A 14,317-nucleotide genomic window follows, 5' to 3' on the forward strand; every position below is an offset into this window, starting at 1 on the left:
CGAGCAGATCTATCTATGGTAATGTTGTCCACTCCATCCCTACTGTCAAATGAGCTTTTAGGTACACTGCAGGCACAAGCCTCTGAGAGTGAAGTTGATTTTTGGGCTAGCAGAGGTTTGACACAAGACAAACATGGTCTTATGTCAAAAGAGGGGATTGTAGGACTTCCACAGGCAGCTGCTGTATTATTCATTCAAAATTTTCATGGTGTAGGTCATAAGGGAAAATAGTTAGTGGAGAAAGAAATGCGCAAACGATTTTGTGTATGGTTTCTCCATGATTTGGTAGAGGAAACATTGGGAAGGTGCCTTACTTGTTTACAAAACAACCCTGGGCATGGCCAGCATGGGAAACATGAACATTTAACACCCCCTGAGGCACCATTCACACATCTACAGATATATTTTACACATCTCCCTAAATCAAAAGAAGGAGATAAGCTGTTGGTGGTAGTAGACAGATTTTCAGGTTGGCCAGAAGCTTTCCCATGTGGAAATGAAACAGCAGAGACAGTGGTCAAGGTTTTGTGTAAGGAAATCATCCCTAGATGGGGTTGTCCTTTGTTCATAGAAAGTGATCAGGGACCAGCTTTTACTGCAGCAGTGACTCAGGGAGTCTCAAAGGCTTTGAGTATTCAATGGAAGCTCCATATTCCTTATCACCCTCAGAGTTCTGGAGTAGTGGAAAGAATGAATAGAACAATTAAGGATAAATTAGTGAAAGCCACAGGAGGGACTCTGAAGAATTGGCCAGCTGTGTTACCTGCTATACTAGCTGAAATAAGGATGACACCTCATAAACGGAGTAAGTTGTCTCCCTTTGAGATACTAATGGGCAGACCATTCCCTACCCCTTGGATTAGACAGCAACCCCCTCTGTGGTAGAAAGGAGAATTTAGAGGTGATACAGGCAGAATATGTAAAAGCATTGTGTGAAAAGTTGAATAGCGAACAAAATGATGCTGCTGTTTTTTTCTTTTATCCGCAGATCAACCAACCCACCTCTTCGAGGTAGGTGATCAAGTGGTGATCCGAAGACTGGATCCAAGGGTGAGACCCCGGTTTGGAGAACCTACAGTGATCGTGGCCATTACACGTATAGCTGTTCTTACTGAAGGATCAGGCACCTGGATCCATGCATCAAGAGTAAAAAGGATTTCCTAAGATGAGAGACACAATCAAGCTGATCAACCAACAGAAGAAGGAGCCAAGAACTTTGCTACCCAACCTATTGGATCCCCATGAGGACTGGATGAACTTGATTATTATCTTATCAATAGTGACTATTATCATCGTCCCACTATGGTTTCTATTGGAGATTTCATATGATAGAAAGGAGCCAGTGGTTCAGAAACCCTCTGGGAGTTCAGGATGAGTGAGGGGTTACCTCATCACAACTGAATGATCATGTGTATCAAAATGAGAATTAATGAGAAGGAAAGGGAGGAAATGTTTTTGCTTCAACAATATGAGGATATGCATGGGATTGAGACGATAGGGAGAGTAAGTCAATGAAAAGTGTTATCACTATGTGATAAAAGAGGGGACTGAAAGGATTAAATGGAATATAACTGAATCCATTTTGTATACACTAATACAAGATGCTAGTTTAATATACATATATGAGATATGTGCACACTAACAAAACTGTTTATGTCAGCTTCATGTAGAAATGAGTGTTTTTGCAAACCCTTACAAAAAAGCAGATAAGGTTTACTCTCACTTCTGAAAAGTTTTAACCACAAATTGTGTGTTAGGTCAGATTAAAGCCATGGTCTGGGCTTTAGAGGAGATATGGTATGATAGATAAAGCAGAAGAGTGAAAATGCAAACCTCATAGAAATAATTGTTGAGTTAAGGTAAAATAATGTACATGTATTTGATTGGATGGTCTGAGGGTGTGTTTGCCTAAAGACTACAGTATAATAACCCTGATGTTATGCCAATAAAACTGAAGTGTTTGCAATCGCAACTGAGGTGATTTGAGTGCATTCACTTTCCGAGATCTCGTAGCTGTGTCCAGGTGTGACCGTTGGTATCTTGAGGGGGCCCCCAAGGAAAAGGAAAAAGACCACCTACCTACTTTCAATTACCACATGCATTTTATGATTTATTTACTTCTGTGAATTGAGTTTAATGCCTGTTCATTGCGTATTTACCAAGAGTTCTCAGAGTTTTACAGTAAATACCTCAAAATGGTATAATGAATTGACAGTTTCTGGGTCGAATGCGATAGTTTTGCAAAATGTGTCTGGACACCTAAATACAGCATGCAAATTGCTTTTGTGAATGGAGCCCATTGATTTTTAATTCAGTTAATTTTTTGCTCTCTGTGTCCCATTGGGTCCAGGACATGCAACAGGAAATGAGAAAATTAATGTAAAAGATGTACCCATTGGAAGATTAGCACACTCCTCCTGTTCTGGCAACAACAATAACATTTTGGATTTTGGATCACATTCTGTCCAGGGCAAATAGAAATTGTGACTCTGCTTAGTAGGGACACAGCAACAAATCTCCAAAAGTGTAAGAAAAGCAATGGGAGCAACACAGCATGGGGTTGATTTACTAAAGGCATATAGGCTGGCCACTTTGCTAGGGAACTTTTCTGGGGGTAATTTTCCCACAAATTAGTGAATGAATTATGCTCTGATGATTTCCATCAACCTATCGTGTGCAAGCAAACATGAAGTGTTTTGTATTTTCCTTGCATTTGATTGGGTATTTGTTGAAAAGTGATATATCACCACATTCACTAAGCTCTAGGGCAAACTTTCCATTGGAAAGTGAACAGCATATTTGCCTTTAGCAAATCAAAACCAATAAGATATAGTGTCCAGAGAAACTTTTTTTGCTATTTCACGTCAGGGTAATACAAGACAGCCAACGAATATTGGGGATTTAGACACTCCCAGCGATAATACAAAACAACAGAGGTAAAAAGTAACAAGTTTTGAATATCATGGACATTTTAAAAAAGCTTTTACACAAACATTATAGTAAATATCGGTAGTTAAATGTTTAAAAAAGGACTACAATAACCACAAATTAAAGCAATTCAATAATGAACTTGTAAAACACTTAAACGGGCTGTAGTGGAATAATGAACCCTACTCTAATGATAGTAGGAAAACAATTCATTGTTGGTTCTGGTATTATTTTGTTTTTTTACGCTCAAATTATGTGAATTACCTATACTTTTTTTGGGCTCGATTTGGATTTAAATATCAGCCAGGAGGATTGGACTGAATGGACTATATGCATACACAAGGCTATATTGAACATGTCCCTTGTTGAGAACAATTACAAATCACGTTTTAGGTGATGTGAGCACCGGGGAATGATGTTCCACCTTTGGTGAATGTGCCAAAATCAAGTGTTACTAGACAAAAATAGTTATAATGATACATTCTGTCATTGGTATCAATGCTCCCAGACACCACCACACTAACCTGCTAAATAAATCAATTTCTGATATCCCCAGACACGCGTATATACTTATTCTTTAATTTTGTTACTCCTGGGTGATAAAATATCTATAGTAAAAAGGCATGGAATTCCTCTGTAGTGAACATCGCTGTGATGCAAAATACAATTTCCTGGATTGCACTCCATGAGAAACTGCCCAGTGATTTACAGGATATACAAACAAGGTTCAAGAGAGTCTGGGATCTTTGGTTACGTTATATGCAAGCTCATATTTAGGTTTAACTCAGTGGGATGGATAGCAGGGGCAGGTTTCTAGCTAGGGTGAGATTTGTTTTCCTCTTATTTCTCTTCTCTTTCCCTTTATTCGATTGATTTTACTGTTGATCTTGGAGCTCCCTTAACGTATATGGCTCCCTCTGGGTGATAATGGTTCCTGCTGATGGAGCAGTGACATACAGGTCACCCTAGAGAAGGCTTTGAAATTACAATGATACTACTGGACTGACAGGCCCCTTTAGCCCTGTCACAGACTCTTTTCAACATAGAGAGATAAGTCGTTGGGGCTCATCGCCTACTTTCCGTAACTCAGTTTCATTTGCTGGTTATTCATTGCTGAGTAATATCCATATTTACTGTCAACTCTTGTTCTGCATCTTAGTGCCTAGTTGATGTAACACTAAGCAACCTGTGTTTGTAAACTCTTAATTCTCTTTATTGAAAAAAATAAAAATATATTTCCTTTCATTTGTCTTTACTTGCCATTCTTATGGCTCAGAGTTGTCTGATATTGGCTATCGTGTATATGGTTTTTGATAGTTCTTATTATACCCATTCAATACCTGGCCCCTGAGTGGGCAATTTATGTCAAAGTCAAAATGCAAAATCTCCTGTGCTAGGGAGTGGGCTCAAAGATCACAATGGATTATGGATTCCTCCTGGCTACCATAGATGACACTCGCCTTGCTGCCCTCAAAGGACTAGGGATGTCCAAAAACACTGTAACCAAAAAAGTAAAAAAGAGGGCACGCTAGCCTAGTGCATTAACCTTAAAACATGATTTTATTGTATAAAAGTGGTAAGTACAGTATTATACTCACAAAAGATGAGTGAGACAAAGGCTCACCATTAACAACAGCACCATCAAATCCACAGAACATCACATCCCATCACAGGGTAAATGGACATCCGACAGGCTAATGCGTTTCAAGGACTTGCCCCTTCTTCAGAGCCAGCACAAATGTCTCCTGCACCCTCTCTTAAATAATGTAGTTTCAAGACTCCGTGTCAGGTGTGGGCTGTATCTAACCCGCCCAATGGGTGGGAAATTATCATCCTACCTATGACTAGTCTTATCATAGTACACAAAGCCATGTGCATCTAATAAATAGGGAGATGTAATATACTGCTTATGCTCAATTGAAATGGAATGAGTCAAATGTGGAACATCTAAAAACATAAAAAATCTAAAAACATGTCCCAGGATCCAAGTCGTCCATAATGTCACTTATAAACTACAGGTGATACAGTCACCTCCTATGTATGCATTGAGCAATAAAAACTCGACATGGATCTCAACCCTTCTCTACTCCAACCACACAAAAAAGGATTTTTCTATACATATACATTCATGATACTGTCCTAGTTTTGTTGCTCGAAAGGACATGTGTGACATTGAAAGGCTTTTCACATCAAAAGCAAAAGAACTTATCCGCTCATTTTGCTGATGTTCAGTTGGTGTAAAATATTTAATTGTTAACTTGCCTAAGGTGATTACTTCTCAGCAATGCTCTCTCATTTCACCCTTGAAGGTCATGATAATTCAGTGCAGGCTAATATTGTTTCACAACAGGAATCACAGCCTTTTCATATTAAATTTGAAAAACAAACTTTGGCATCAGATTAAAAAAGGGAAAAGAAACAGAGTCTATCCAACAGGAATTCACCAATGTGATATCAAACTGACAGATTTAATTAAAATGTTCTCATATCACTTCTATTTGTGTTTGGTATAACTTTCAAGGACTGTTTGAAGGAAACTACTGCCAGAAAAGTGTGTTCCTCATAAGAAAATAAAAAGCAGTGCCCATGTTTTCCCTGTCTTCAACTATAGTCCCACCTGCTAAACTACAACTATGGGGAACCAAAAGACCAAAGCTGCAAGTAAGAGAAGAAATGTAAAAATTGTTGTGTTGTATAGGAATTTTGCACATAGAAGTGCATAAAGTACCTCTGCCTGGCCATTGGGTCCCCTCTGACTTGCGCGCTCCCTATGAGCAACAATTAAATACAAATGTTTTAATGTGTAGCTCCAGGCAAAAAAACTAAAACATGGTTAAATTTTTTTTTTTTTTGTTCTGCTAAAAGTTTATTTTTTTTTGGCCAGGAGTACCCAGGAACTTTGATCCTTCCATTTAATTTATTTTCATTTAGCTTGTAAAGAGGAACTTTGGAGAGATCTCTACCAAGTATTATACCTAGGAGAATCCTAATACAAGCTGAGAACATGTGGAACAATGAAACAAGAGTAGGGATGAAAGAGTTTCCCTGACATTTCTGTGAACATTCTGAGACTTTCGTAAAGTTTTACTCTAGTGAAGACATGCATTGCAGTTAATAAAAGGCAAACAAGGTTAAAACATGCAAGTCTACTTACCGGAATAAACAAAGAATTGCACTTCCTATTGTGAGCGCTATGAGTGAAGCACTGTGACCAAATGTATAGATAGCTTTCACTATGATATAAAAAGACAGCTGCAAATAAAATGAACATAAATGAGTACTTGTACCTACATGAATTTACATTATTTACAGTTTTCTTGACTGAATTTCTGACACGGAAGTGCTGGATACGCGGAATGTGGCGCAGCGATTGTTCCTAATGGAATGGCTGATATGCCAATATAGCTGGAGCCTTTTGGATTGAGCCCTGTTGGTGACCCCATAGAGTTTATGACGAGATAAGGGGTGAAAGAGCTGAAGTTCATGCTTACAGTATATTGACATACGGCAGTCAAGTATTGACATCTGTGTCCCACGCCATTTAAGGTGGAGTGGTACCTGTTATGCAAAGCGGTGCAAAGTTACTGGAATCGTTAAAGGATCTATCCCTGTGTCCCTGTGTGCTGGATTGGCTTGTTGCGAGGTCTGGAGTGCTGTCCGGTGTGTGTGTACCATTGGAGCCCCCCTCCCCCAGATCCATGATGACCACCAGGGTCCCGTGCTGGATATGATATTTCTGATATGCACATTTAACCTTGCGCTTCTGGTAAATGCAAGCACTCTTCATTCTGTTTATCATGGGAAGTCAAATGCACTGAATTCTGACGCCACCTGCAGTGCTGGAATCCAACTATATGATTCACAGGGGTTCTCATCCATTCACTAGTTTATTGGACTTTTAATTATAAGCACCATATGATTTGTCATTTATATTACATTATCTTATATTCTTAATGTGTACAGGATATTCACATCTGTATCAATTTTTCACTATATATTGATTGCTGCTTTTTTCATCCATTCACTATTGCACTTGTCATTTTGGTAACAAATTTGTAATTCACTTTTATTGCACTAATGTGCAATATACACAGTCACATTGTTTTTAGCGCTGCATATTAAATTTTTATGTTTGATTTTGAGGATTAAGGGGTTTTATCCTCTTATGCTAGCAGCTAGTTATTTTCTCATTATTTTTTATTTAACAATTCAGAAGTACTATTCCAAAGACTTTCTTTAATCGCTGCTCTAGTGATAGACTATCTATCTCTGGGTGATTGCTGGATCCAATGGGGAAAACCATTAGGGAGTTATATGGCAAGAATCCCTAACTCCTGTGTGATCATATGGTAGTGCATCAGCTGCAATTTCAAGAAAATTAAACATTTTTACTTTTTGGTGACAACGTAACATATACACTCATCAGCCGCTTTATTATGTACACCTTCCTAGTGTCAAGATAGGAAGGCCCAGAGTAAAAGAAAGAAAGAAGACCTGAACGAAGGGCCATCATGACAGGGGTTAAAGGGGGTTGGGAGAGGAGAGTCCCATTAGCTAAAGGGGGAGTCTAAATGGTTTTAAGGAGGGAGCAGGTGGAGCTACAAGGGGTGGTCTAACAGGATGTGGCAGGGCATCTCCAGTCTGGAGAGAGTTTTCACAAGGCAAACTTCCCTCCCGCCCAGTTTGTTTTGGTGGTGATTGTGCCAGTTGGTGCTAGAGGATGACTGGTGGGGTGCAAGGTCCTGGTTGGTTACTGTGGGCACAAGAAAGGCACTTTGTAGGAACCCATCTGAGGTACGGCTTCCAGTTATTCAGGTGGGGGTATCTGCGGTGGTGTCTCCGAGTCGGTGGTGTTGCGGCTGGAGGCCTAGTTAAGCAGGATGCAGGTATTCGTTTTCTTGATGCCTATTGACAGGTGGCAATTATGGGCACTGACAGGTGGCACTGATGGGGCTACACTAATCATAAGGGCACTGGTGATCAGTGTACATGTCCCCTCTGAGGACTGACAATAACCATTTCCTATTTACATGCGATCAGCTGTGATTGGACACAGCTAATCACGACAGAGCCGACGTCATCGGCTCTTTAGTGCGCTCGGTGATCCCATGGACACTCTGTCCGCCCAGAACGAGAGAACTGCCACCCTCCCGTTATTTCCTTATGTGGCGGGCGAGAGGCAGATAAAGACTGGAGTGGGGGGGGGAGTGGGTACCTGAAATTGACAGGTACCCACTTCTGCTGTGATCGCCTAGGCGATTGGAAGCGGAAGTTATTCTCCTCCCTCCCTTCTTGTAGTCTTCTGGGATACGTGACAGGTCCTTTCAGAAAGGGCAGCGGTACTTGCGCATGCACAGTGGGCACCCGGCTGGGAACCTGCAAGCTGTCACAGCCGGCTGCCCACACTGAAGATGCCGGCGCTGGGAACTCCAGACAGCCGGTGAAACAGGCTGCGGAAAGGACACTGCAGGATCGAGGGACAGGTGAGTGTGTGTTTTTTAAAAGTCTGCAGCTACAGTTTATGTAGCTGCTGACTTTTATTTTTTTAAAGTGTGAATGAAACTTCACTTTAAACCTTTGAGAATGTTACCAGAAGGATTTACAAAAGTGTACTTCCTCCTAAGTATCCCAATTAGCTGTATTATGTGATTTTCAGGAAAAACGTGAATCACTCACTGACATGACATGCAGTTCCTTAATTTATAAACCAGGAAACAGTTTTCTGTCTTGCTGGAGTTCAGTTTTCATACCACAAACAGTAATCAGCCGTGTTATTATTAGAAAGGAATCTCCATATTTATTTCAGAACATTCTTAGGATGGCAGCAATGCATTTCGGGCACTGGATGTCCGGACAATCCATTCCTCATGTGAGAGTGATTGTAGGAGGATCACCATACACTTTTATATCAGGCTTCTGTATTTTCTGCTTAGTGCCGTAATTAAACAAGCTTGGCGCCTCGTCTTGTGTGATGTTTATAAAGTGTAATTAGGCTCCATCAAATCCTGTAGTTTCTCCACATATGAATAAACACTATATTAAATCCCCCTCGTTTGTCTGTGACAAAATATAATTTTCTTCTCATATGTCACTCGTAGGTTCATTGCTCAATGACAGCTGCCGCAGACTGAGGAGGAAAACTAAAATGTTTATATTTGTAGCCCATGCTGTGAATATTTTAGGTTAATGGTGAAATCTATCACTATGTGACATAAACAAAGGGATTGAACTTGTATCAGGCTAATGTGTGATAGCAGACAATTCTCCCTCTTGTGAAAATACGAGCGGGCACCTTGAGAGCCTACAACAAAAAGCTGCTTTGTGTGAGCAAGTGGCTATGATAGTCACAAATACATATTTAAAAGTACTCTTACCGGCACAGGAAATTAGATATTTTACATTTGAGTAGCTGTGCAGTCTGTTTTATTGCAGTATATAAAAGTGAAAATAAACCCACCAATTAAACCACTTGCCGCTAAAGGATTTACCCCCCCCTCCTGACCAGGCCATTTTTTGCGATACGGTGCTGCATTAGTTTAACTGACAATTGCGTGGTCATGCAACACTGTACATAAATGAAATGTCATTTTATTCCCACAAATAGAGGTTTCTTGTGGTGGTATTTGATCACTGTGGTTTTTATTTTTTGTGCTATAAGCAAAAAAAGACCATCGGTTTTGGAAAAAAAAAACATTTTTGCTATAAAATATATCCAATTATAAAATCTAATTGCTTCATAAATGTAGGCTAAAATGTATTTTGCTACATGCTAAAAAAATCCCAATACATGAAAATTAATTGCTTTACGTGAAAGTTAAAGACTACAAAATTATAGTCTACAAAAAGCGGTATATATACTGCAATTTTTTTTATTCTAGTAATAGCAGCAATCAGCGACTTATAGTGGGACTGTGGCAGGCATTCTGACACTGGGTGGGAACTGACTAACTGCCACTGACATCCCCAGTGACACTAATACAGTGATCAGTGCTAATAAAAAGCACTGACACAGTACTAATGACACTGGGCAGGAAGGAGTTAACATCTGGGGCGATCAAAGGGTTAACTGTGTTCTGTGTGTGTTTTACTGTGTACACTGTGTTTTACTAGGGAGACATGCTGTGCAGAAAGATACAAAGCAGCATTTCCACAGGAGAGAGACCTATATTGTTTACACACAAGTCTCCCCCTATCAGCTTTGCCTAAGGATCGCCAAATGCCGGCTGGGAATCACCGGCTGGGAACCGGTGATTGACATTTCTAGCAGCCAATAGCGACATGGGTAGGGTGGCATGCGCACCCCCTACTCGGAAAAGCAAATCACGCATATATATATATATATATGTGATTTTGCGCAGCCCTGCCGCCATGTAGCAATACTTCTACTATAGGGTGGAGGGCAAGCGGTTGATATTCCAGAACAGTTAAATTCAAGGTATAGGCAGGTGCAACCTGGTTACTCCACTGCAGGGGCACTCAAACAAGTGCTGCTACAGATGGAGAGGAAGTCAAGGGAAATCTGGTTTCTCTGTGGTTTCCTGAGTCATGGAGCAATGTGCTGGTTGGCTGCACTACATCCATTAGACTCCTGGTGGCCATCTTGGGTCAGCAGGGTCATTATAAGTCCCTGCCCCTGAGGTTTTGGTGCTCTTTTGCAAAGTGAGTAGAGTAGGAACAGATAACCCATCTGTTAGAGAATGCAGCTGCAAAAGGTTCCTGACAAGTTGGGACAAGTTAGGGATTCACAATCTTCTAAGAAGCCTTCCCTCTTTGGCATCAGACCTCCAAGGCCACGCTTCTCCCTCTGAAACAGATGTTGTCAGTGCATCTCTTCATTTGAACTGAACTGTGAGTGTTTTCCCTAGAGGTGCTTTTCCTCTGGGGTGTTTTTAGTTTGGCATTCTCTTCAAGTGCCATGTTTGATTATAACCAGACTTTACTGTGTCTTTACTGCCACCGCACAATGCTACGCCCCCACCCAAAGGCATGCCACAAAGGATAACTGTCACATTTCCTTTTGCTCTCAACCAAACTGTCAAGCCATCAAATGGCTGGTGTCATAACTGATCACACATGCAGCCCCATGGGGAGTGCACATCAAGCAGAGGCTAGCATGACAGCTTCCTTGGCTCTAAAGGATAGAAGAGTTTAGTTTCGCTTTAAAGACCAAATGATAAGTGATACATGCAGAGCAGTTATTAACACTCCTCTAGTGCAAAACAAAGTTACATAATACCCCAGAACACAGTTATCATCAAATGAATAAATTGGCCATCATGCTGGAAAATAATTGCAAACAAATGTGCATCTACAACTGTATGTGTCAATATGCCCTAATCATTCACACACTATACATAAACTGCATGACAAATGTGGAGAATAAAAATGAAAAATGAAAAGTAAAAGTGTTCAAAGTGTCCACTCAATGTGCCGTGTGTTCAATATCTGCATTCAACCTCAAATAGCTCTTAATCACACCCTGGGATTTCAGTGCCCCCTTCATCTGCAATATAATGCTCTCATCTTCACTTCACACTTATAAAAATATCGGTCTACTGCACTTTCCTCTTTAAGGGGTTTACATCCACACAATTGAGCCTGTCTCAATGAATCCTCAAATGGCAGTTCCCATCGATCTCCCTTCAGAGTACCTCCACAGGTAAGATCTAATATTTCTCCACAATCACTCAAAAAAATATAGAAATCATATATCTTTCTGCTAAAACATACGTCTTTAGTAAAATAACTAATAAACTGGCACTCACATTGTAATGTGCACTATTCTGGTGCACTACAGGTATACATTTGCATTGTCCCCTTAGGGATGAGAGCACTTGGAATACAGCAGTATCTGCCTACTTCATGGTTTGCATTATGACGTCTCCAGCTCCTCCCTGCATGTTGCATCATGTAACTTCATCAGGGACTTCTCTCAGCTTTCTCCTTAGACAAGTGTCAAACAAATCAAGAAATTAACTGCTTGCCCTCCGTCCTATAGCAGTTTTACTGCTACAGGGCGGACTCCCTGTGCAAAACCACATATATAAACGTGATCTGCGTTTCTGCTGTGTTCACAGGCAAGGGGCGCACGTGCATGTGCCTGCTGGCATGGCTCTGCTGTGATTTGATACAACACCGATCACTCAGCAGATTCAGGCAAATGATGTTTGGCCTGGACCTTCTGATCGGCTGTACCAAATCAGAGCTTTTCCTGTGCCTGTCTTTACATTACACAGGAAATAATGCAATCTTCTCTCCTTGGAGCGCATTCCAAGCACTACACACACACACACACAGCAAAAAGCACTGCTACAGTAGGTCACATTTAATCCCCTGATCGCCCCCCCCCCTTCCAGTTAACTCTTCCCTACCCTGTCACCAGTGTCATTAGTACAGTGTACAGATTTTTTTTACTGATCACTGTATTTGCATCACAGGCAACTTTAGATAGCATTAGTGTCCCTCCCAGATAGCGTCAGATTGCCCACCACTACATCAGTCATCACATTTAACCCCTGGATTGCCAGGAACACGCTCACATACACAATACACCTCTAATGCTAGTACAGTATCTGAACATATCAATATCTTTGATCAGATCAGAACTACACCAGCGTTCACATTAGTATAGTGTCCCCAAAACCGCAGCATTAGCAGGATCAGCCATGACAACTGCCAGCACCTGCATTAAGCCCCTACACTTAACCCTCTCTTCTCCCCCAGCAAGTGCAGTGTCCCTAGATCACTGTCATTTGATACATTTCACACAAAACTGCAGGGTTAGCAAGATCAAGCCTGATCTCTGCTAGCACTAGCAGGTACATTTTTTAGTATCAGTTCAAGCAGTCCCTGACAGACAGGTGCTCTTTTTCCCGTGAGTCGCACTAGGTACCTATAAATTTAGTGGCCAAAATGTCAAATGAAAGGTACTCTAGTGAAGAGGCCTACAGGATTCTGAGTATGTCAGATGAGAGAGAAGGGGAAGCTTCACTGACAGAATCAGGCTCAGAATACGAACCTGTAGAGAGCAGCAGCACCCTGACAGATAGCTCAGAAGATGGAGTAGAGGTCCCTGGTACAATTGCATGATGATTCTCATATGCAGCAGAGTGCCGGTACTAGTGCCGCTCTACCTTTTGGTGAACTGGCAAGCACCAGCGGCCTAATACATCCTGGTCTTTTACATACCAGCACTGCAGTATCACTTGGTGACATGGGGAGTCCCATAAGTGCAGTACAAGTAGTGTCCTGCAGCCAGCAAGAATTCAAACACAGCCCAAAGTGTCCTTCTGGATGTGCTTGCAAATCCTAGTTGGTAGCCCACAAATTCTGCAGCACCTGTATTTCTTCCATTCACTGCCCAACCCGGAATTCAGGAGTAAACAGCAAATTTTACTACTACCCTTGATTTTTTTGAAGTAATTATTCATGGGAGATCTGCATGGATTGATTGTGGATCAAAGCAATTTAAATGCACAAAAATTTATCGCCGTCAACCCAAATTCAAACCTTGCCAGATCATTTACATGGAAACCTATTACGGTTTCTGAATTTAAAGTTTTTTTGGGCCTAACCCTTAACATGGGCATTGCTAAAAAGAATGATTTGTGGTTGTATTGGTCAACAGACCCGATTCATGCCTGTGTTCTCTGCTGCTATGGCCAGGTATAGATATGAGAATAAAATGCAATTTATGCATTTCAATGACAATACACTTGGTCATCCGTGGGGTAACCCTGAATGTGATAGACTCCACAAAATTCTGCCTCTCTTAAATCGCCTTAACCAGAAAACAGCAGATGTGTACACTCCAAAGCAAAACATATGCGTTAATGAGTCCCTCATTAATTTTTCTGGCCAGCTTGCATTCAAACAATTTCTCACCAGCAAGTATGCCAGATATGAGGTCAAAATGTATAAGACATGTGAGAGGGCAACAGGCTATGCATGTAATTTTTGGATTTACGAGGGAAAAGATAGTCATGTGGATTCCCCCGGATGCCCAGACTACATGGGGAGCAGTGGCACGATAATTTGGGACTTGGTGTCACCCTTTTTCCATATGGGGTACCACTTATATATGGACAATTTTTAAACAAGCGTGCCACTATCTGGACATCTGTACAATTTTGGAATGAGCACATGTGGCACCGTGTGACCTAATCGCCGGGACTTTCCCCAACGGCTTGCAAATACCCATCTTAGAAACGGGGAGAACGCCTGCTTGAAAAATGATGACTTGCTCACAGTGAAGTGGAAGGACAAACGGGATGTTTTTGTCATGTCTTCCATTCATGCAGACACTACCATCCAAATTTCCACAGCAGCTGGTGTTGTTGAGAAGCCCCTCTATATCCATGACTATAACCTTAACATGGGATGGGAGGAT

At 41.1% G+C, this 14,317-nt stretch overlaps 1 protein-coding gene across 2 annotated transcripts in view; it reads right to left on the bottom strand.

The window, feature by feature from the left end:
- Window positions 1-14,317, bottom strand: part of VIPR2 (vasoactive intestinal peptide receptor 2) — a 101,909-nt gene that overhangs the window by 27,793 nt on the left and 59,799 nt on the right. For both annotated transcript variants that reach the window (XM_089668735.1, XM_089668736.1), the window contains one exon: window positions 6,083-6,180. In XM_089668735.1, coding sequence (XP_089524861.1) covers window positions 6,083-6,180 — 98 coding nt within the window. The remainder of the gene's footprint in view (window positions 1-6,082; window positions 6,181-14,317) is intronic.

This window comes from Staurois parvus, unplaced genomic scaffold (assembly GCF_062004578.1).
Source record: "Staurois parvus isolate SC_StPar_1 unplaced genomic scaffold, SC_StPar_1.0 ptg000061l, whole genome shotgun sequence".
In the NCBI taxonomy this organism is placed as follows: domain Eukaryota; kingdom Metazoa; phylum Chordata; class Amphibia; order Anura; family Ranidae; genus Staurois; species Staurois parvus.